This window comes from Lampetra fluviatilis, chromosome 19 (genome assembly GCF_964198595.1).
Source record: "Lampetra fluviatilis chromosome 19, kcLamFluv1.1, whole genome shotgun sequence".
NCBI lineage: Eukaryota > Metazoa > Chordata > Hyperoartia > Petromyzontiformes > Petromyzontidae > Lampetra > Lampetra fluviatilis.
This window is the reverse complement of record NC_136293.1, coordinates 9,449,608-9,473,626: the sequence shown is the minus strand read 5'-3', so window position 1 is coordinate 9,473,626 and position 24,019 is coordinate 9,449,608. Positions and strand designations below refer to the sequence as shown.

The 24,019-nt window shown below is 45.1% G+C and overlaps 1 protein-coding gene across 1 annotated transcript; it reads right to left on the bottom strand.

Annotated features, from left to right (window-relative positions):
* Positions 1 to 343: 343 nt before the first annotated feature.
* On the bottom strand, positions 344 to 23,776 carry LOC144937631 (START domain-containing protein 10-like). The gene is made up of 6 exons (XM_078864986.1): positions 22,553 to 23,776; positions 13,815 to 13,962; positions 7,283 to 7,383; positions 5,073 to 5,190; positions 3,644 to 3,696; positions 344 to 2,746 (listed from the first exon to the last, which is right to left on the bottom strand). Exons 1-6 carry the CDS (start codon positions 22,712 to 22,714, stop codon positions 2,513 to 2,515), a joined length of 816 nt encoding a protein of 271 aa, XP_078721112.1. The 5' UTR covers positions 22,715 to 23,776; the 3' UTR covers positions 344 to 2,512.
* Positions 23,777 to 24,019: the final 243 nt, after the last annotated feature.

The following is a 24,019-nucleotide window of genomic DNA, read 5'->3' as shown; positions in this document are numbered from 1 at the left end:
TGTGTTTCTCCCTTAAGATAGGACTTTGTAGGATGAACGTTGAGATGTATAAGGTCACGGGGTGACCAATAATGCCTGAATTGGTCTGTAATAAGGGGTTGACAGGTTTGCTATTTCTACACACTCAAAACACTCGCTCCCATCGTATAAACTAGGCATGAAGGGACGTTACTAAAATCGTCTATCATTCCCGAGAACAGCAAACTGGAGCAAAGCCTGCGCACTTCCAAGAACTTGTGTTTCATGAATGTGTACCTTTTGAAAAGTGTAGTCTATGGTATTAATGGCACAGGCATAATACAAAAATAAAGGCTGCCAATAAGCAAAGGCATCACGTTACATGTATAAGCAGTCTTGTATTTTAAAGCACATTTGCTCGCCGAAATACGCACCACACCCACCGATTCATATCCGATAGATTTTACACTTCGGCCTCAATGTAAATCATGAAACAATTGTTGACGATGGACATGATCAATGAAAACGTGTGTTTTAAAGATATGCTAGGATGAAAACGATTGAACTTTGGCCTGTAGTACATGCAACGTTTTTAGTCAGCACTGCTTAACTCGCAACCACAGGCAGGGGTTAAGCATTCGTTACACGCAAACCCATATCAGCAATATTGTACACGATGCAAACTCGTTAAAAAGCAATCAATTCAATCAATTCATGGCCCTTTATTTAACCATGTTAAAAGCGTATTGGCATGCAACATCTCTACAGCCGGGGGAAATGTTCGTGTACATTTACTCGTAAGCAATTCTTTTACTACAATTTAATTTGCGTTTATGATGATTTGGGCTTCCATAAAACCGATTAACAATTTAGCAAAGCTTACATATTCTGAATTTACACTGGAAACGAAGTTGTTTAATGCCACCGACCTTTGAACTCGTTGGCTTATATATGTCACACGCGTATATGCCAACAGAGCTCACACTTTTAAGCCAGGCAATGTGTGCAAGCTCAATTACTACTTGCATTTTAGCTCCTGTACTTTGTAACGCTATCAGTATGGGCGTAACAATTTTCCTGCTTGCAATTCAATAATTCAAATTGATGCTATTGTGAGTGCAGTAGTTGGAAGGGGATGCGTGCACTCATTGCATAAGCAGGAATCGGGGAAAACATCAATTCTTACACGTGCGATTCCATTCGCGTATCATGGAGCATAAGAATTGATATTTTTGTCGAATCAATGCGTTGTTACACCCCACGTATCAGCAACCAGAGCAGAAATCGGAAAGCGCTAAATTATAGAGCTTTACCAGGCATACGTGAATATCGCAACAAGTCTGCATGAAATGGGCACAACACACCTCCCCGCTGAAAATCAGGCCATGTTGATAGGCTGGATGTTTTACTAATCAAAATTTTACTGAACACATAAGTAAACAGCTTGAAATAATCAAAGGCATCGGCCGTCGAAAACGTGTGCTAGTATTACAGTTCCAAACGGCAATTTAAACAGCAGTGTTTGTACAGCAGCATGCATCAGCATTCAGACTCTTACATTTTTTGTGCGATTACAAAATTCCCAAGAATTTTTTCAAATTTGAATGCACTGATCTTCCAAGTACTCACAGGGCCAGTTAACGTTATACTTGCGCAAATGAGGGTGATAATTTTAACGATATGCTACAAATTGTAATGCAGACAAACAATAGTTGGATTCACGTAATTTAAATGATCACATGCAAGTGGTATAAATATACTGCGCTGGGCAGCCAGGCAACTCATAACCACCTATCACTCAATTACAATAAATGTTATCGTTTTAAAAAATCCGACAAATAAATGTTTCAAGCCAATTGACAGCACCTCACAAAAGCCAAATTAGGAATCTGCGTCACCACACTTCGGGCGAGCAGTACAAACATAAAACAAATACAAACACGTGATACCAAAAGCACGTGTTGTTAACCGAACAAAAAACTAAGACACCACTGCAGGGCAGAGACAAAAAAAACACTCACAGCGGTGGAGGGCATGGAGGAGGTTGGGAGGTTTGGAGAGAAATATTTTGGATGGTTGAGAACCTGTGCCATTCATTTTCTTAAAATAACATTTTAATCAAATTCCAAAACTGATTTTGTATATATAGGCACCTGCAAGTATTTTTCCACATCCATTTAATTAGATGTTTTTAAATATCACAATATGTTTTAATATTCCTGTGCAAGACTTCAAAAGCAAGCTCGGATCTCACGGTCCTCCCCGCCCCCTGTAAGCGCTCACGGCTTGTGCACAGTTTTAAACGTTTCACAGTTTTGCCCGCAGTGGTTGCGCTCCCGCTGACAATGCACTCTCTCGTAGGCACAAAGACACGACGCATCTACTCTTAGTGGGGCTGGTGGTGCAATTGTGACGGTGGGTCGCGCAGAGACAAGTGGCCGCCGCCGCCGCTTATCACGTCGGTCGTGTCGGTGCGTGGCCGCTGTCGACTGTTAGAAAACAACCGAGAGAATTGCCGCCGCCCCCCCACGTTCGGAACTAGCGAGATTCCGCTTCAGGCTTCCTTGGCCTCCTCATCGTCCGAGTTAAAGTTGCGCTCGTCACGGCCCTCCGACAGGCCGCTCTCGTCGATTCGCTCCAGCGAGTCGGCGTGCTGCACCGTGAGCTCGCTCAGCCGCACGGTTACGAGGTTGTTCTGCTCCGGGTACAGCCACGGCTTGTGGTCACAGTTGTGCTTGCTTTTCCACTCGGGGTACTTCAAACACGCCTTGTAGATCTTCTTCATCGCCTGTTGTGCGGCAGGAGACAGGTCCACATGGAGAGGTGATATGCAGATGTGGCAATACGGTTTAATAAAAAGAAAGGTTTGTAAGCCGAATGGCCACTAGTCAGCAGTAAAAAAACAACTTAACCCTTTCCCATTCCGATGACGTATGTACATGTACATCATTAGTTTATTGTTAGAACTTTATCGGTACGTCTTCTGATCAGAAGACGTCCTGAGGCTCCCACAAGGCCATGTAAAATGTCGTACGGGAAGGCGTGTGGCCCACTTTGGCGACAGCTATAATAGAGTGCGGTCGTGTCGCAACAGCACTTTGCGGTGAGTACCACGAGCACTATGCCTCTCTAAATAAAATTAACGCTGACCGCTTGCGCGTTTCAAGATTCAGCGGTGGACGGGACCCACCCTGCAACTTGCAGACATCTCGGAACGGGTTAACTTACAGTGCTTCTGATGACTGATTTACAACGCCAGTCTTCATGACCCCCAAGGTACAGCTTTCTGTAATTACTAACCATTAGGTACCACAACACTAGTCCATAGCCACTGCAGTGTGCAGTGTCTTCATTTGCATACATACAAATAGAAAAGACTGGTAATCAGTGCTTAACGTAATAAAGCAATGGATTTTTTTAACTTAAAGTTCAATAATAAATATTAAAATATCCATAAAGGTCTCACTGAGTCTCAAGACTTTCAGTAAAACTGTTGTATGTTTTTTTAAACAACTGCATTGCTTTACGAGCAATTACAGCAACTATCGATTGGAATTATACCTTTTCATGGAGTTAAGGCTACCGTTCAAGTGAATGTGTGGGCTTAACTGATAGGCCAGTTTAAATGAAGACAAATGGAATTTTGTTCTGAGGGGGAGTGTAATCTTCATGTCACACACATTACCTTTGGAGCCATGAACTGAGAGGCTTTATTCACCACCCACTTGGGCAAGGAGCCTGCGGCAAAAAGAATCCACACACAAGGACAAATGACATTGACCGGAACCACATTTCACCACACCGCATCTAACAGCCATAAAACTAAGTCAAGTTTGAGAACAGTCACTAGCTGAACAATAGAATGAGAGAAAATCAACCCATGTGCAGACGCCAGATGGATTATTCCATCGCAAGGCCGTGAGATGGCGATGGGTCTGGAAGGCCTTCATCCATCAGTAGATGGATCATGGCCGAAAGGTGACAATGACGAAGCTTAGAATACAGTTCGTAGGAATTCGTACCAAGGGTGCTAAGGTGTGTAGAAAACAACTTTGCAGGAAAGTGCCAAAAGGTAGTCTACTTTTCAGCTCTTCAAATTAGAAAAAAAACAATTATATATATTAATTTTTATTTGTAAAAAAGTAGTCTTGGTTGTTTAAATTGACATGTGACATCGGTCATGGGCGTTTTACAAAAACTACATCCGTCTGTACCGCCAAAAGAACCCACAAAACACTCAAAAAATGACTTGGCTAAAGTTTCTGAACAGTAACTTCCTCAACTTTTCTGGGTAAAAGAAGAATTATGCAATTATGAGAATTAAAATCGAGTGTTCACAAAATGAGGTGTGTGTCCCACACTTATGACAAACTACTGATTTAACTACATCTCCATGTCGAAAGTAGATGAGTGAAGTTTGATTTTACTTGACAGAGTGGTGATCACATTCGTTTTTTTTCATTACAGTTGCTGAGCACAGGCACCCAAATGCCCAAAATGCCAAGCAGCCGGCAACAAACAGCACAATTCAAAGTTGTAAAGATTTAGAGGTAGTACCTTCCTTGTATTAAGCAACGCTTTCAGAATCAGAACATTTATTTACACTGCAGGAATCCGATGAGCTATAAAGCTCTTTTGCACAAATGTCCAGTCGGGGCACGGGGTAAGAACGTTACAACAACAAACAACACAACAACATGATAGGGATGCCAAGTACAAGAAAGGTAAACAAATCACCGTACAAATAAAACTAAACCATCCCCATCCTACCAGACAAAGCCCACTGAGGTATTAACTTATTTCTCAAAAGTGACTTGGTCAAAAAATTATAGCTCAACAAAGTGGCTTATCATTTGGACACTTATAGCAGCAAAATAATCGAAAGTCTAAACGCATGAACTTGGGAAATGGAATTCCAGAATCGAGCAGCGCGGGGAAGGAAGCAAGAAAGAGATGAGTGTTGATACGAAGTGTGGTGGTTCAATACGACGTGGATGACATGAAAATGGTCCATTTGCTTTCACTGCTGAAACGATCTTTAAAGCCATCGCGCAACTTGAAATAAAATGAGGCTGCGGTGCTAAATGTCCCAACACCAAGTTTACGGTAGATACCTTTGGGGTCGACCTGGCACAGGTAGGTGAGCGAGCAGCTGTTGGCACCTGTTATGCGGACCAGGTATCCAGTCATCAGAGACACTGCACGCACACACTCCTTCTTCGCAGGGTATTTCTGGGGGAATGATAAAGACCAACATATGACAAAGTTAATCGACCAGTAGACTACCATTGATGACATCATCTTTGCAATCCTCACTATCGTTGTTGTCATCGTCTGCGTTATTACATTTTTGTCCACGTGTACATGCATATGTACAGCCGATTTGCCAATACATTTCTGAATAAGGGCCTCTTTGCTCGGTGGGTCAGTGTGGATTGGTGAAGGCGAGACATTGTAGCACAGTATAGTACAAAGGATCTTGCCGCATTTCCCTCTGCTGACAATGCAGCCGTGCAGCAGCCTACAACAGCAGCTCTGGCTCACTTATATTTTCATTCACTCATACATACTGCGTTTTATTATTTAACGAGCGTTGCCAAAGAACAACTGCAACAGGGATGGAAAAGCTTTTGAACATTCACGCCTTCCCATTTGAACGTTCCCGCACCTCCGATTACCACGGTTGGCTACGCATGGTGCGAAAGAAGTTCAACATCGTACACACACTGTGGCGTGGCGCCGCCCGTTAAAGAGAAAGACAAAGATAACAAAATGAGGCAGCCACACGCTCCCACCCCGCCGGGCTGCCAGTGCTCACTAACGTCACGGGATGGAAGGAGCCCACAAAAGGCAGCCTGGCAATGGCACCCCCTCTTGCTGTCGTACGGCAAGTGACAACGCCTGCAATGCTGACATGCGGTAGATTCACTTTTCCCGACAATATAAGGACTGGGTTGGCGAACAACCGCAGCGGAGGTAAGTTTCATATGGCCCTTGGGGCAGACGGATCCAAGCCCTGTGGTTTTTTGCAGGGAAAAAAAGATGCAGTTGAATTTCGAGAAGCAGTCAAAAATAGCTTATGCCAACCGCCTTGCCACAAGTGGATTAAATACGTGGAGATTCCTAATCTAGGCACTGCTGCCTTGCACCCAAAATAATCCCGACTGAGATACTAAATTATTCATACACAATGACTCTGCACTCAATTAGCTATGTCAGTATCACTTAATTATGTAAAGGATCAGGCAACATTTATTCTTATCCATGTTATGTGAAACTGCAAGAGATATTGTATGAGAATAAAGCCAATACCACGACCAAATCACTCAGAACGTGCCCGATCATCAAACCTCAAAGGCAAAGCGGAGTTCAGAAGGGATATTCCTTGTATGGGTGACGACCAACCTCAGAGGAGTTATAAGCTGAGAGACTACATCAAGGGAAACAGAGGGCCGTGTAGCAAATATATCAAAGGAATGTACTTCTGTGCTCTGGTGTCTACGCTTCCTATCTTCATCAACCTGCACCGACCAGCATGCTGAAGTATGGCATTAATAATATTAACCTCTTTTTCATAAAGCGCCTTTCATATTGAAGTATCTCAAAGCGCTGTACGTAAGAATACAACTACACCCACAATTACAGATGAAATCTAAGCGAAACAAAAAGCTAACAATAACTGCCAAGAACTACACTCCATGACCCGGACGGCCTGGTGAGGCTCTCATCCAGCAGCGGATTTACAAAGTGCTGTGCTTGTACGTACGTGGAGCCAACGTGACAGACCTAAAGGAGGCTCATATTTTTTACGTGCCTTACCGACCACATATTTATTGTTCACTACAAATACCTAGGTCGGCACATCAAAGATGGCAGAGCATCGATCGGCTCTTCCGGCGCACTCGACCATCAGGCATCACCACCACTGTGCTTTAACTTTACAACAGAATCAACACGTGGCCACAGGCTGTCCTCTGCCCCTTGGGAGACACGCCATCCACTCTTTGACAAACCGGACGACAAGACGTTGCGCAGCGCTGTATGGTGCCATCAAATTGGGAAATGTCTCTTGCAAGTATAGGAGATGTGTTTGCACTCTTTGGTTCTTTCGGTAAACTCACATAGGTGAAAAAAAAACTAAATTAAATCACGACGTTTCGGAGGCAACACAAGCTTCCGTCATCAGGTGACACAACCACAGCAAAAAACTGAATTTACCGAAAGAACCAAAGATTATGGATCTTTGCAGTCACGAAAACTTAAAATCTGGATGTGATTTGTGCCAGTGTACAGCCTTTGCCTGCGTTTTGGGGGAATTTCTCACCGGGTGCTTGACGGAATGGTTTATAATCATGTAGGAATCGGGGAGGGCAAGCCAAGAGCGCAGCGTGATGAAATCCCTGTTCTTCAGAGGTTTGCATTTGCCTGTTACACATTGACACGCAGTACAAATTAGGCATGTAATGATTCATCAGTTGAAACAGTTTATTTCCTAAATGATGCATCAAAAGGTTTAATTATTTACAATCTCAACAAATGCTCGTCAAAATGACATGCCACCTTACATTCAAGTTAAAGCAACGCAAAACAAGAGGAGACGATGCGACGCAGCCAACGCGAAAGAGACCGTACAAACGAGACGGAATTTGAATAAACTTTTGAATACATTTTTGACAAATTCAGTGGTGTGGGGGTGAATGATTACATTCTTAGTATACATGTAGTAGTACCGAATTAGGTGCACACACACGCAGCTTGGAGGCAACACTATTTATTAAACGGTAAGTAATATAACACTGTACATAAGGTGGTAACCACCTTCTTCAACTCACTAACACTCTGGAACACGACACAGACTGGACCAGGCAGGCAACGGCCTGCCTGGCCCAGGACGACGACTCGGGACTTGACGACCGATGATGTCTTCACTTTGGAGTACAGTACAACAGCAGCCTCGCTCTGCGTTCACACCACGCTTATATTTGGTTTGGCGTGGCTGGCTCCGCCCCGGCGTGGCTGGCTCTCTTCAGGCCACGCCTCCCTTCCCAGGACACGCCTCACTTCCCCCACCTCTGGGAGGGTCCGGATCCCTCCACCACGTGACCCCCCAGGCACCCCCTTGGGGCCCCCAGCCTTCGTACGGGCCGACACAGTAGTGACCTTTCTCTGTCACTACATCACCCCCCCCTGTATAAACACACAGCCGTCCCCGGCTGTAACACAACTGTGAAACATCGAAAAGGTGTGCCTCCGAACCAACAACATCAATAAATGACCGGCGACCGATAAGAAATACAATCACGTAATATATACAGAATCGACGAGGGTAAGAGGGAACCGCATAGAAAACGGGGAATTAACAACAAATATACATGAACACTGGCTAACCCACTTACGCTCCAGCACAGACCCCCCCCCCGTTAGAATCACGCATGCAATGACAGTCACCCGTTAGCACCCCCCCCCGCCTTTCCGACGTGGCGTCACAACCAGTAGCACGCGTCGGCCATATCGGGGGGATTTTAACCCAGTCTCTCTCCAAGACTCGCATCGCAGCATATAGCTGTACCGACTGAGCTGAGACGACCCAGTCTCTCTCCAAGACTCGCATCGCAGCATATAGCTGTACCGACCGAGCTGAGACGACCCAGTCTCTCTCCAAGACTCGCATCGCAGCATATAACTGTACCGACCGAGCTGAGACGACCCATCGTTCACTCATTGCACAACATGCACCCTAACAACTGAGGGATACAGTCTCAACGTAACAGGACAACTCCACCTGAACCTTACGAATCTCCAGCCCACTGTTTCAACGCGCCTCGGAGGGTCTCAACCTCCGAGCTGTCAGGTCAAGCTGTCAGCCATAGCATGACAGGACCACACTCCCCGAGCCATGTGAGCGCACAGCCCACAAGGCTAGACAAGCCACAGAGTGTCTCGATCTCCGGGCTGTCAGGTCAAGCCGTCAGACACAGCATGACGGGACCACACTCTCCGGGCCATGTGAGCGCACAGCCCACTAGGCTAGACAAGCCACGGAGTGTCTCGATCTCCGGGCTGTCAGGTCAAGCCGTCAGCCATTGCATGACGGGACCACACTCTCCGAGCCATGTGAGCGCACAGCCCACTAGGCTAGACATACCACGGAGTGTTTCAATCTCCGGGCTGTCAGGTCAAGCCGTCAGACACAGCATGACGGGACCACACTCTCCGAGCCCTGTGAGCGCACAGCCCACTAGGCTAGACATACCACGGAGTGTTTCAATCTCCGGGCTGTCAGGTCAAGCCGTCAGCCATTGCATGACGGGACCACACTCTCAAAGCCATGTGAGCGCACAGCCCACTAGGCTAGACATGCCACGGAGTGTTTCAATCTCCGGGCTGTCAGGTCAAGCCGTCAGCCATTGCATGACGGGACCACAACGTTCATGTTAGACACGCAACACTCACTGGGCCATCCTGGTCAGGACCTGCGCCCCAAGATAGGTGACAGCCAGCAGCACAATTCCAAATCCCTGGCAGCATGTCACCATCGCAATTTAACACCATCACAACACATACAATTTGAATTATGATCCCCCACAGAACTGATCCAATGCCGAACAGGTACGCACAATTTGTGACGATCCCGAATATTCAATGGTCACAACAATACACCTCACATCCCGTATCTGTACACATCATCTCCGAGACTCGCATTGCAGCCTGCAGCTGTACCAACCGAGTGGAGAGAGCAACGCAATTTGACGGCAATTAACGGAAACGCACCCCCGATCCATATAGAACACAAGGAGCATTCCCGCACAAAAGACATCATCTGTGCAACAACGGACAGGAACCAACCAGTGAGTTTGAAACAAACCGAACCTGTCATTTCAAAATCCCCTTCAACATTAACCATGGGACTCAGGGCATTCGAATTTTGAGAGCAAAAAAACTATACACAAACCCCAAGAATCGCCGAATTGATTAATACAGTATATGCAGTATACGAAGTTCGTACAGTAAATCGTTTGGCGCAATGCTCCATCCAGTCCCCACATGGCAACACACACAATCAATACTCCAGACAATCCGTACATAGTAAATAATCACAAGCAAGTACCCAACAGTCCCTACACTGTTAACAATTCCAAGCAAAGCTCCATACGGTCTGTACCTTGGCAACAATGACGATCAAAGTTTCCTACAGTTACACGTGACAATCACGAGCGAAACTCCATACAGTATACACAATAACAATGGCGATTTCGCAACAAAACGATGTAACAACACGAGTCATTATCACGGCAACATACAGGATATCAACGGAGCTCGGGACACTAACAACGAATTAATCATTAACTACACCCAGAAGATACCGATCTCGACGCCGTATTTAACCGTCCGCGAGGAACACAAAACCGGAGAGTCAAACTGAAAAAGTCCCTCCCAGCAGTGTCTCCAACGTCGAAACCCTCTCTTCAATCACGGGCCCCTCTCGCTCTCACCACCGATGCCCTCCCCCGCTCTTCTTACTTCAATGTGGGGAGGGAGGCCCGTAATCACAGGGCTGCAGCGGCGCGCCGCCAGGCCGGCGCAGCACACAAGGCGCAAAAGGCGGGAACGCCAACACGTTGAAATGGCGGGAACCGCCGGCATGGTGCAAATGGCGGGAACGCCGGCGCTGTGAAACTGGCGAGAACGCCGCCGCAGTGAAATGGCAGGAACGCCGGCACCGCCGAAATGGCGCGAACGCCACAGCTCCGTCATCTTGCAATTTCGCCATCACTCACCAACACCCGGCCACTCCCTTGCCACCAGCAGCTGGTCGAGTTGACGAGCGACGTCGCTCCAACTCGCCGTCGATGGCGACCAGCCCGGGCTCGCAGCCTCCTCCCATGCAGGCTGCAGTCGCCCATCCCCCGGGGCACATCACCGGGGCCCCAGACTCCGTGGTCGTCGCAGGGAGAGGCCAGGTGCAACCCACACCGTCCATCCGCACCTCCGGTTGGGTCTTGCACTCCACTGCCAGCTTTTACACCATGGCAGCGAAGGGTACAGCTTCTTCAAATTAATCAGCGAAAGTTCGATGACCACTTCTACACCAAATGTAGTAGTACCGAATTAGGTGCACACACACGCAGCTTGGAGGCAACACTATTTATTAAACGGTAAGTAATATAACACTGTACATAAGGTGGTAACCACCTTCTTCAACTCACTAACACTCTGGAACACGACACAGACTGGACCAGGCAGGCAACGGCCTGCCTGGCCCAGGACGACGACTCGGGACTTGACGACCGATGATGTCTTCACTTTGGAGTACAGTACAACAGCAGCCTCGCTCTGCGTTCACACCACGCTTATATTTGGTTTGGCGTGGCTGGCTCCGCCCCGGCGTGGCTGGCTCTCTTCAGGCCACGCCTCCCTTCCCAGGACACGCCTCACTTCCCCCACCTCTGGGAGGGTCCGGATCCCTCCACCACGTGACCCCCCAGGCACCCCCTTGGGGCCCCCAGCCTTCGTACGGGCCGACACAGTAGTGACCTTTCTCTGTCACTACATACATGAGGCATCGGAGGGATGATTATTCAACCTACCCCCACCACTGGCAATTGGAAATACAAATTCATAATTTCATGGTGAATTTATCGACCACTTGTGGCCGCAGAGGTCAAATGGGCCATATACGTATACGACCTATGCTCACCAAAAAGAGACGTATTTTACTGAACACGACTGACGTATGATCTAACAATGTTATAAGGGATAGACGTACTGCTTAGACATGTTTGTGTGCAATGCAAAAAAGCGGAGCATGACTTCAGAACTGTTTTGAAATACGCATTGTAACCGCATGTTGTCCATAAAAAAGATTTTAGGGTTTAATTTAAGACCGAAACAGGAGGAGGATTTCTCCACAACTCTGGCCGTCGACTGATGATGCCTGATGTTCTTGGTTGTAATTACTCCAACACACCGGTGTGCTGAACTAATAACGAATTGGTATGTTTTGTTCACGTGACAAACCTTATTAATTGGCTGTGTTGGGTGGTGTCGGGTTTAAGGACGCATTTATATTTACGTGATCTAATGCAAAAACCTCTATTATGGATAATATTTGCTGTAAAAGTCTGTGTTAAACGACCTGCATATATTGCTAAAATCAAAATACGAATAGACTGGCAGCGTCATTGGTGTATATATATGTATATAAGCAACATTAAAATAATCTGTTGTATGTATGAATTCCATTTCCAATAGAAATTGGATTATTAAGGTGACATATTTGCACCAATTAACAATACATCCATGTTAATTAAACGTGCTTAATGAGCTGATGAGCAATGGGGAATTGAGCACTGTATTTAGATTTCCTTGGATGAGCTGCGTTTCATATGTGATGGGACAATTGAACGATGCAATGAATGTGGATTTATATAGCATCTAAATGTGACCGCATCTTAAGAGGATGTACAGAAATCTTGAGCATGTTTATTTTATGTTGAAGCAACAGATCATTGGCACGAGAAATAAGGTCATCAGCCTGAAACTTGAACTGGGGCAGAGTTGACAGCACGGATGGCTGAGAGAAAGTAGTTTCACTCGCTGTGGGAATCATTATCGCATAGCAACGGTAACTTTGGCAAGAGTAGCGTAATTTTAACACGTTTTCTAAGCTGATTCAGAATGTATTATCAACACTGTTCGGTTGTAGGACTAAACTTGTTCCCGCCTGCAATGCAACCTGGTACTTATTCGTAAACGAAAACGAGCTGAACAAATTTTACTCACGGGATTTTCCCCACACTTGTCAAAATGTATAAAATATAGCAAATATATAGATTTAAAATGTAGTGCAAATGTACACGACTTAAATTTGTTCATGTAAATCATTTAAAATAAAATTTAAATCCATCAGGGTCAACGTAGACCACAAAAGCTCAATCAGTTCTTTAAAAGGCACCTTTCTAAAACCAAGACCCTTGTACATACATTATTGTACTCCAATAAACCATGTAATTTGAAGAATTGTTATTTTTAAACCATACATGTTGTGACACTATTTTACTATACATCTGTAAATGCCAGGATAAAGAGGTAATGCCTTAAATTATTTTTTCAAGCCATGGAAGATGATGATCATCATCATCCACCCTCTGGGGTGGTTAAAATGACTACTAGCTTGTGAGCAATAACTCTGCGGAATGTCAAAAGTGACTGCCTTGTACACAGACACGTTCTTGCCACAGTAATGTACAATTTCCGCTGCTGCCATAGCAACCGCCGAAGCAAATACACAATGAATGTTTTTTTTTTAACATAGGGAGACTGAATTTGATGTAAATGATCAGCTCATCCAAATTAAGAGTATACATAAATCTTACTAAAAGACACATTTACATGCTCTGCAGTTTCATCTGTATTGTATACAGTCTCTAAACCTATTGTAAGAGCATCACTTAGGACAGCATAGAAAGATAAACAAAAACACCTGTGAGAAAACATTTAACCAAACGATCAACTATGAACAATTTCTATTTTACCAGATAAGGCCCATTGATCAATGTAGTTCTTTTTCAGAAGCGACCTGACCACAAATGATTGCTCAACGAAGTGGCTTATCATGTTCACATGTATAGCAGCCAAACACTCTATAAACGCATGTTTCTAAATGTGAAGGGAAAAATTGGAGGACCCGGGGAAAAATCCACGCGACCATGGGGGGAGAGAGAGAGAGAGACACGCAAACTCCAAATATACAACAGACATCAGGGTCGGGATGGAACTCACGACCTCCTCTATACCAGTCGAGGGAGAAAACACCTCGCACACCGCGGCGCCGAGTGTGTTGGAGCGGCACTCACATGAGTAGTAACCCACATCCGCGTTAGCCGTCAGCTTGCCAATATCAAAGGTTTCCACGACGTTGGAGTCCCACTTCTTCCGGTAGTCGATGTCGTGCAGGACGTCGTACATGGTTTCCGCAGACACATCCTTGCATTCCAGACGAGTCTGTGTTGCGATGTGTGTGTGTGCGCGTGAGTAGGTGAGTGCAGGGTAGAGGGTTTTTGTACACGTGTCAGAGACATAAAAGGTACAAGTCAAAAAAAGTGGAATTAATCAATATGTGAAATTTAGCAACGCAAGTAAAATTGCATTACTATACGTGTGCCTTGTTCAAGCGCATTACCAAAAGATTGTTCTGTTAAAATTAAATAACACGGAACAGTTTTTGTCAACCCACTGCTGGATAAAGGTCTTCACACACCATACCGATCTTGGGAGTTGTTTGACCACACTTCACCATGCTGGTCCGTGTAGGTTGAAAACTGAATTGGATTTTTACTCGCAAATGATATTAGCCGTGGCCAGGAATTTAACTCAAGTCACCAGGTTCCACCGTGTAAGGGACGAACCAGTGCACCACAGCTGAAACCTAATTGCGTCCGACTGAACTGGTATTATCTCAAACACCCCTTTACCATCCACACTGAACAAAGTGGTGAAGTATGGCGTGGGGATGCCTCCCCATCCAGCAGTGGGCTGACACAGGTGTATTGAAATTACTTCGTTAAATAATCCAACTGCAGTGTATGCAAAACTAAGTTTATACAAACGAGAGATTATCGTGTTTACAAACTTCCAATCGTGGGCTATTTCTGGAAACATATCACGCACATAAACTGTGATATACACATTTGTTGACAAAGTCTGCTTTGAGTACCTTGGCTTCTCTAGGTCTCAAGCATCAATGACTATGAAGTAAACGTAAGGATCTCATGAGAAAACCAGCTTCGTCAGTGTGATTGAAGGTGTGTGCAGTAATGAGCGTATCATGGTGACATCTGGTCAAACTAGTTTTTCAACACAACCAGAACGCTGGCCTAGATATACAGGGTGTTTCAAAAAGATGGACCCGATTTGAAATCTCTATATCTCTGAAATTGGGTCCATCTCTTTGAAACACCCTGTATGTAAATCCAACCGAGAGATGTATTTGTTAATAATCGTGTTCTCATATCAGAACATTTAAAAAACATAGACTACCAAGATTGAATTGCAAGTGTTCAGGCCAAAATAAATAAGCTGGCAGATCACAATCAGAAGGTTACTATTTCTCAAATCCTGGTAAGAAGTTCAATCAGTCATTCGTTTCTCTATGACTCTTAACATAAGCACCACTTTCCGGACAGTAAATAGTGCCTGTTACAAAACCCCACTTGCCCCTGCCACGGGAACGTGGAATTCCCACTACTGGCTCAGAATTGGTGAATAAAAATCAGATGCGCACCACCCCAGGTCGGTTGAGTAGAAAACCGACTTAAAACCACTCACAAATTATTTCTATGAACAAAAATATAAAAAAAAACCGGCAGTTACGTTGACACATAGGGGGCACAGTGGTAAGCACCATAGGTGGGACAAAGTCATTGTTATGCAAGTCCAAGTCGAGTCGCAAGTCATCAAATTCATGACTCGAGTCTGACTCGAGTCCACATCTCATAGGTGGGACAAAGTCATTGTTATGCAAGTCCAAGTCGAGTCGCAAGTCATCAAAATCATGACTCGAGTCTGACTCGAGTCCAAGTCACATGACTCGAGTCCACATCTCATAGGTGGGACAAAGTCATTGTTATGCAAGTCCAAGTCGAGTCGCAAGTCATCAAATTCATGACTCGAGTCTGACTCGAGTCCAAGTCACATGACTCGAGTCCACATCTCATAGGTGGGACAAAGTCATTGTTATGCAAGTCCAAGTCGAGTCGCAAGTCATCAAATTCATGACTCGAGTCTGACTCGAGTCCAAGTCACATGACTCGAGTCCACATCTCATAGGTGGGACAAAGTCATTGTTATGCAAGTCCAAGTCGAGTCGCAAGTCATCAAATTCATGACTCGAGTCTGACTCGAGTCCAAGTCACATGACTCGAGTCCACACCTCTGGTAAGCACTCTTGGCAAGCCGGGGGGAAGGGGAGGGGGGAATTACGGCCAACTGTACAGACGAACAAAAAACCCGGTGAGCAAAGCAAGCATGGCGATGAGTCACCCTGCAATGAAAGGGGTTTATCTGTAGGGCATGTCATTCACTGTACATCTCTTTTCAGGTCAGAAATGGGTTGAGAAATACCTACACATGCACAGAAGGGGGGGGGGGAAACAACCATTTGAACGGTCAACAGCAAGGGCATTTTAGGAATGGTGCTGCCATGTGTCCATACTTGACGTCAACTGCGTCTCTTCAGCAACACTTCTAAACAGGATACAATCAATGCTGTACCCGACCGGCAAAAAATGACAGACACGTCATGATGACCACGTATTTGCATGTAGGTGCGCCTCCACTTGGATGCGTAGGTCAGGGCAGCTGAGATTGCAAATTACTCAGCATTTGAGTGACACAGCAAGCGGAAAGATTGCTTCATGTTAAGGGTCATCCCGTGTTCAGCCTTTTGAAATTTAGCCAAAGAAATCGGTGACACAAAACTAAAAGAGGCACGTCCATGGGATGCAACAGGACACTTTATTTAATTTATAAAGGCACGACCAGATGCCAGGCACTCGGTTTTCAAAGAGCGCAAAGCGTTGGGGTCAGCTTGCCTTCTGATGCAGTGTGTGTATCGTATAACGATTCATTCCACGGTGTTACACAGAGAAGCAGCTCACGAGGACAGCCTTCTCTGCTGTCTGTAGCTGCATTAATGCTGTTAATATAATAGAGACGTGCGCGCGCACACAACACATCGGTCGGCAGGTGGTCAACAAAACAGATACTCCCGTAGCACAAGACATATACGGGTAATGCGCACGTTAAACAGAACATTTACTTTGTCTAATTGATTGCATGTGAAATTTTATTTGTAGCGAATTATACAAAAAATCCCTGCAAGATGTCTGCTTATTGTGGAAATGCACCTGATCATGATGCCACCTTGAAGCTATCTGAATTTAATGGGGTTTTTTTCACCTTGGCATGAGTCATACAATAACAAATTACGGTGACAAGAAAAATAAAAATTGCAATACTCAATGAGCACTTACCCAAGATTAATCTTTTAATTTAATAATTTAATATGTATGCAAGGATGAGTTTCTATGAAAAACATGGGAAAAAAATTACATGTGGCATGGCATTAATATGGAAATAATGAAAACAACGAACACAGGATTATGCATTTTAAATTCAATCCACGTTAAGAAACTAAACTCAACAACAACAACAAAAAAGCTATGACATGACACGGGATTGGAAAAAAAACCATGGGGTTGGATTCTGTCCCTCTGGCAAATTCCACCGCCTTCACGTCGATGAGGTGCATCTTCATTGCAGCACCTCCCCTAAAACTAAAATATTCGTCTCCCACGATGCAGGAATGTGCACGTCTTTTCACCCACCCTCCAACCATCGCTGCATCACAACCGCACATTTCGGCTTCACACACACACAAGGGCGACGAATGGCTTATTTAAATGCAAATTCTGCATTCTTTTTGCAGCCTATTTTGAAAACGTGACGCGTTTGGTCTCGCAATGTTGAAAACGTTTTTTTTTCAAACGGTTTGCACACAAGCGTGAATCTTTGGCCAAATCTTGATTGTAGACTGCAGGATTTATGTTAATGTGGCCAAGGTATGTCAGGGTATCGGGTTTACTTTACAAATGAGTGTGTTGGAAATACTCACATCCCTTTTCTCTTTTGCTTGACAGTTCCAAGTAAAGGATTTTTTGTGAAAGTAACAAATTCATAAATTAAAGTCGGGTGAAGCAGTTGCACAGTGTTCAAGGTAATGCACGATGAACTCGGCGATCTAAGTTCTATTTGACGTTGCTGCCGATGGCGAACAGCAGTGGCAAGTGATATGTTAACCATCACTGGGTTCCACTCTTCTTAACGCGCACTGATCGGCGTGATGAAACATGGTCAAACAACCCCATTATACTTGACATCGTATGGGAAGGTTTTGATCCAACAGTGGATTGCCAAACGCTTGTTAATGATTATTGCGAAGTAACACAAAGTCCGCGTTGGTTTCAGCAATACAAATGCTCAAAGATAACGTTATATCTGACACTATACAACCCATGTGAAATGAACACTTATTGCAATCTTCCTAAAAAATACAACATGCTTTAGGTGAAAATATCTCTATCTTTAGAGACGAACAAAGGGCTGTGAAATTGTTAATAAACATATGTTGACTACATAGGGAGCGATGACGAACGGCTTGGATAATAAAGCGATACAGTATCTCAACACATCACGGGGAGTTAAAACCTGTGTTTCTTGGCAACTATCACCGTACCACTGTTCTGAGGTCCCCAGTGCTATTTGCTTAACCTATACCCTCTCCACATGGATGGCTGTAAGCTTTGTTAGAGGAACACATTTTATTAGTCAGCAGAGAAAAATACAAGGCCACACGAGATAATCTAATTCTAGGACGATAATAAACTTCCTTTCTTAACAGTATCACATCCACGCAAAGTGGACAAGGGAGGGCAGTACGGTCGGTGGGTTTCAGGACTGTGAAATTCATGCCACTATCGATAACAAAATACAAAAGCTTTTGAGATTTAAAAAAAAATAACCTCATTTATACAATAGCAGTGTACCAACTTGAGCAAATATTTAAAAGTCTTCAAATTCAGTTAAATATATTTTAAACAGCAGCTTTCATTGAATTTTTTTTGTAGAAAGGTAAAGAGAATGTTTGAACATCAAAACCTCCTCAAAATCCCATTGTTGTGATTCGGACCACAAGATCCTACTCAGTTTTCCAGTGCTATCTCAAACGTTAAAGAGATAAATATTCAGTGTTAAATAAAACAAATCTTAAGAAAATAAGCCAATATATTACACTGCTCCACTCTTCCACAAAATTGTTGGCAAAACACAAGGAATATTAAATGATGCCAAGCCATTCATTTAGTTTTATAATTACGCATTTCGTAGCACCCAGTATATTGAGCAGTGTTATGTCCCACACGATACAGCAATCTCACTACGACAATTCACAAGAGTATTCATGTACTTAATAAAAACAAAGCTGGCATTCATATTAGGTATCACACAGAGTCGCTGCTAAGTGTTTTCAGCAAAGTGCTTCATGTGCAGGGCGACTTCCTCTTGTGCAGCCAGACAAGCCGTTATCACAATGACTACAGTACGTGCGCGATAGTCACGCTTTTTGAGTTGCGGCTGAGATCAGCAGGCTTACAACTCATCCAATCTCTGCTCTTAACCCAAAAGCAAATGTAAGATTTTAATAATAAAAAATGCATGGAATTATTCTGTAGTTTGGAGTTATCTGGATTTGTAACTCTCCTAACGCATGTGCTGGAAATGTTAATTCAATGTCACAGCGAGTACACTTAATCACAGATGACAGGAGCAATGGTGGAGAATATTCTTTTTGTACATCACTACAAATGGTGTAAGCCAATATCTTTTGGGGAGTATTCAAATAAACCGAAACTGCTTGGCTCTTGTCATCACTTATTGATAGTCAAATGAAATATGACCATGACCGGCACAGACAGACACAGTGAGCGACTGACTACCTTATAAAAGTTTACTCAGGCCAGTAACAGCATCTGTAATACAACTCAACCCACAAACCCAATGAGTCTCTGGAACAGAAGAAATATTCTCGAATGCCACACACAGCCGCACAGCTATTAATACAGTAACAGCCATATACTTTCTAACCCAAGGAACATTCAATTGCAGCAGTAATGGCACTATAAATATATTGCTTATTTTAAAAAGTTGTGAACCTCGGACTGTCTTTCCATCCAACTTTAACCCCTTTATTTAGCATGGTTGGCTACGTACGGTGCAAAAGAAGCTCAATATACATACGAAACGGTTTATTCATTTACAATAACATCTTTCCATTCAACCAATTTTCTGTAAATAATTCCAAACATATTCCACACGGGTCACATTCATTGTGAAGAAGAGTGGGCTTGGCCAGGACGTGTCAGGTCAATACAAACGACAAAGTGGTAACTGGAGGAGCTAAGACACCCACAAGAGGGTCAAAAGACGGAGCGATGAAATCTGCTCGTGTCCAGGAGCTCGATGGATTTTTACACCGCACGACTGTGAGTTTGTGGAGGGTATTCATCCAGCTGTGGACAGAGCGTGGCCAACGATATCAGACCAATCTGTTAACAGAATCGAAATGGTGCTTGGAAGTGGAGTTGACTTAAAACTGAAAAGCAAATTTGTTCTTTAAAAAAAACATTACAACCCTTGTGGTCCAAGTGCTCTCCATGCGTCAGCAAGCGGCCTTCAGCGGTGTACGGTGACGCGGCTTAAGGTGTGGTTGCATATGTTGCGGAATGAACCCGTGCACGAGGGCAGTTGAACACGTCAGGGCAGTTCCACGTGTCTACCTGCGTGCGGTCGGTCTCACGCGTGTGCGTTCTCAAACGAGTTACCTTTTCCTGCTTCCTTGAAAAAACCGGTGCTCGCCAATTAAATGAGATCCCCCACCCCCGCCCCCCCCCGACATAAGACAATAATCAGCAGCCATTCATTCTATCACGATTTCAGATGAGCACCGGACACCATGCAAAATAAAAGCCACAACCAATGCGCGTATCAACATTTGTCATTAAACATTCCACGTGTCGATTGTTTTCAAGGGCCAATTGGTGAAAAGTTAACCCACTACAATAAGCTGTTTTGTTGTTGTTGTTGTTGCTATAAGGCCATGTTAACGATTACGCCGATTAGTTTTTTTACTTGTACTTATACGTGACTGCTTATGAAGTGCACATTTTCATTCATTTTAATGTCAAATTCAGCGAAGTAAGCCACAACACCCACACGACAGAACCTTTTCCAACCCGATGAAAAAAACCCCGCCATAGCCACAAGCTTCACAAGTGTGTCCTAAAGACTGACATTGATCTTGACCTCAAATATGACAATGTGAAAATGTGTTATCGCTCGGCGCTATGGCGTGCCAGTTTGTGACGTGGGATGGAAAAGCTGGGTGGGTAAGGTAGCAAGCGTGAGACGAGTGAGTGCGCAGGCATTACATTGGTGTGCGCTATCGTAGCTGAGTGCATGCACACCCCTGTCAATCCACTGCTGGATGAGGGCCTCCCCATGCCGTATGGGTCATGGGGGTTATTTGACCATATTTCACCGTGCTGGTTAGTGTGGGTTGGTAAAGGCGGGGAGCATGGACAGTACACTGATAGATTTTGTTTGATACACTGCCGTCTGCCAACATCGCCCCAGACGGTAGCTTGGTAGACAGGTGGAGAGTTGTGTGCCACGTTCAGGTAGGTACATGTACATCACATGAGCCGTTGTTAGGTGCTCGACTCATTAAACTCGGCAGGTGATAACTGAACATACGTATAGCACACTCAAGGAAGTAGACTTGGTGGGCAGGAATTAGCTGGGTAACCAGGTGACCCTAAGATGAGCACGAGTATACTGGGTAGTAGGTTAACCCAGGTGTGTACATCTATACGTAGACCAGCTGTGTGCAGATAAAGTTAATAAAATGTGCATTTACATACAACACCTGAAGTGAAATTCACCTTGTTTTTACTATAACTTAGGTAGGAAACTAAAGCCAAGTTATTTTTAAGCTGTTTAGACCAGATGTGTGCAGAACTGATAACCAGATTTGTGCAGAAGGGAAAAACAAGCCATGAATGTACAGGTAATGGCAACCCATGTGTGTTTCAGTGTAGTATAAAGCCAGGTATCTGCATGTAAAGGGGACACCAAGTGTTTAAAAGTAAGCCAGGCATGTGCAGCTAAACCAGGTATATCCCTAGAAAGATAAGACAAGCCATGCATGTGCTGGTCAAGCTGCCGTCTATATTATGTAAGGTAACCCAGATGCGCACAGATACAGATCCAGGTTAGGTAACCCCAGGTGTGTGCAGGTACAGTTAAGCCAAGTGTGTGCATGAACAGGTACAACACAGGTAAGGTAACCATTGATGTACAGGAACAGGTACTGGTAAGGTAATCCAGGTGTGCATTAGTACAGGTAACCCAGGTGCGCAGACACAGGTACGAGTAATCGAGGTGTACAGACACAGGCAACCCAGGTGTGTGCTAGCACAGGTAGCCTAGGTGTCTCCAGACAGAGGTAACCCAGGTGTGTGCAGACAGGTACAGGTAAACCCAGATGTGCGATGACAGGTACAGGTAAACCCAGGTGTGTCCAGACACGTACAGGTAAATCCAGGTGTGTGCAGACAGGTAAAGGTAAACCCAGGTGTGCGATGACAGGTACAGGTAAACCCAGGTGTGCGATGACAGGTACAGGTAAACCCAGGTGTATGCAGACAGGTTCAGGTAACCCAGGTGTGCTATGACAGGTACAGGTAAACCCAGGTGTGTACAGACAGGTTCAGGTAACCCAGGTGTGCGATGACAGGTACAGGCAAACCCAGGTGTGTGCAGACACGTACAGGTAAACCCAGGTGTATGCAGACACGTACAGGTAAACCCAGGTGTCTCCAGACAGAGGTAACCCAGGTGTGTGCAGACAGGTACAGGTAAACCCAGGTGTGTGCAGACACGTACAGGTAAACCCAGGTGCGTGCCAAGCTCAACTCACCTTGAGCTTCTGCACGAAGGTTCCGTTTCGCAGCGGCTGCGTCCACACGGCCACGGTGCCCTTGTTGTAGGTGACGTCCCAGCCATCCGTGCTCTCACAGTCGTTGCGGAACGACTGAAACGCCTCGTCGTCCGGGATCTGGACAGTCTCTCCCTTGGACATTGTCTCTCTCCAGCTGCCCCTGTGATGGGAGCCCGAGTGTGGTTGGTGGTGGTAACCTGATTGACCTCCGCTTGTGTGCGCTTGTTATATATCCACACACACACGTGCGCGCGTTGGTATCTACGTACTTGGTATCTATGTCCAGTGTCTACGTGTGATCCTATTTGTGTGTAGGTATCTCTGTGTGTGCTTGTGTAATGTTCTAAATCAACACTAGGCGCGTTTAGAGTGTTTAAATACTCGGGCTACAGTACACGGCCCACTCGCTGGCACTCTCAAGTGCGTAGACCGGAGCTTGCAAGTCGACACGGCAGATGTTGTCAATGGATTTTGGATTTATTTTAAACAATTTTTTTGTATTTCTACAAAACGTCGTCACCGCTACGAACGTCTTCGCAATTAATGATTAGCGACAAGCGAGAAAATCTGTGCGGACTGTAGTAGATTAGTAAATTAGTAATGTTGTTGTTGTCACCACCGCCGCTATTTACACGCCGAAGCGCCGTGGTTGGCCACGTCGTACGGAGCGAGACACGCGAAACATTAAAACACAAATGTTTAAAAGCAATACGCTGATAAAACCGGCACTGCCGTCTACCTCAACAAAATTTGATGCGAATTATTACTACAACAAAAATTCCTCTTAAAAAATCGTAGTTTTATCCTCCCCCTCTCAAATATCTAACGTGAGGAGGATGAGGAAGGGGGGTGTATGGATGGTGGCAATATGATGATGATGTGGCTGAAGAGAACAATATGATGATTAAGAGAACAATATGATGATGATGAAGACACAGATGATGATGATGGGTTGGTGGTGGCTGAAGAGAACAGGTGAGGATGATGACGAAAGCGGTGGTGAAGAGAACAGCTGAGGTGAGGTTGGAGGAAAACAGCTGAGGTGAGGTTGGAAACGGACGGTGGCAGCTGAGGAGAACGAGTGAGGGCCGACGATGAAGGACCAAGCCAGCAGCAGGAGGAGGAGGCGGCGGAGTGGCGCTGAAGCCGCTGCAGGTGACGCCGAAGATCCCGAGGGCGGAAGCGATTAGCCGCTGCCGCGTCATCACCAGAAATCGTAGAGCGGATAAGAGGCCCTCACCTCACCCTCCCGTGAGCGCCTCACGCCATTGGCCAGGTGGCGGTCACACGGGGCGGGGGGCGGGTGGGGTCGTCACCGTGGCGCGCGCGCGTGCTTATCCGGTGTGGTAAATGTAAGGCCGTCGCTTGAAATATCAAGCTGATCTGGATTTGTAAATAAATAAATAAACACAATTAATGCAGTGTTAAGCATTATTAGTCTCCACA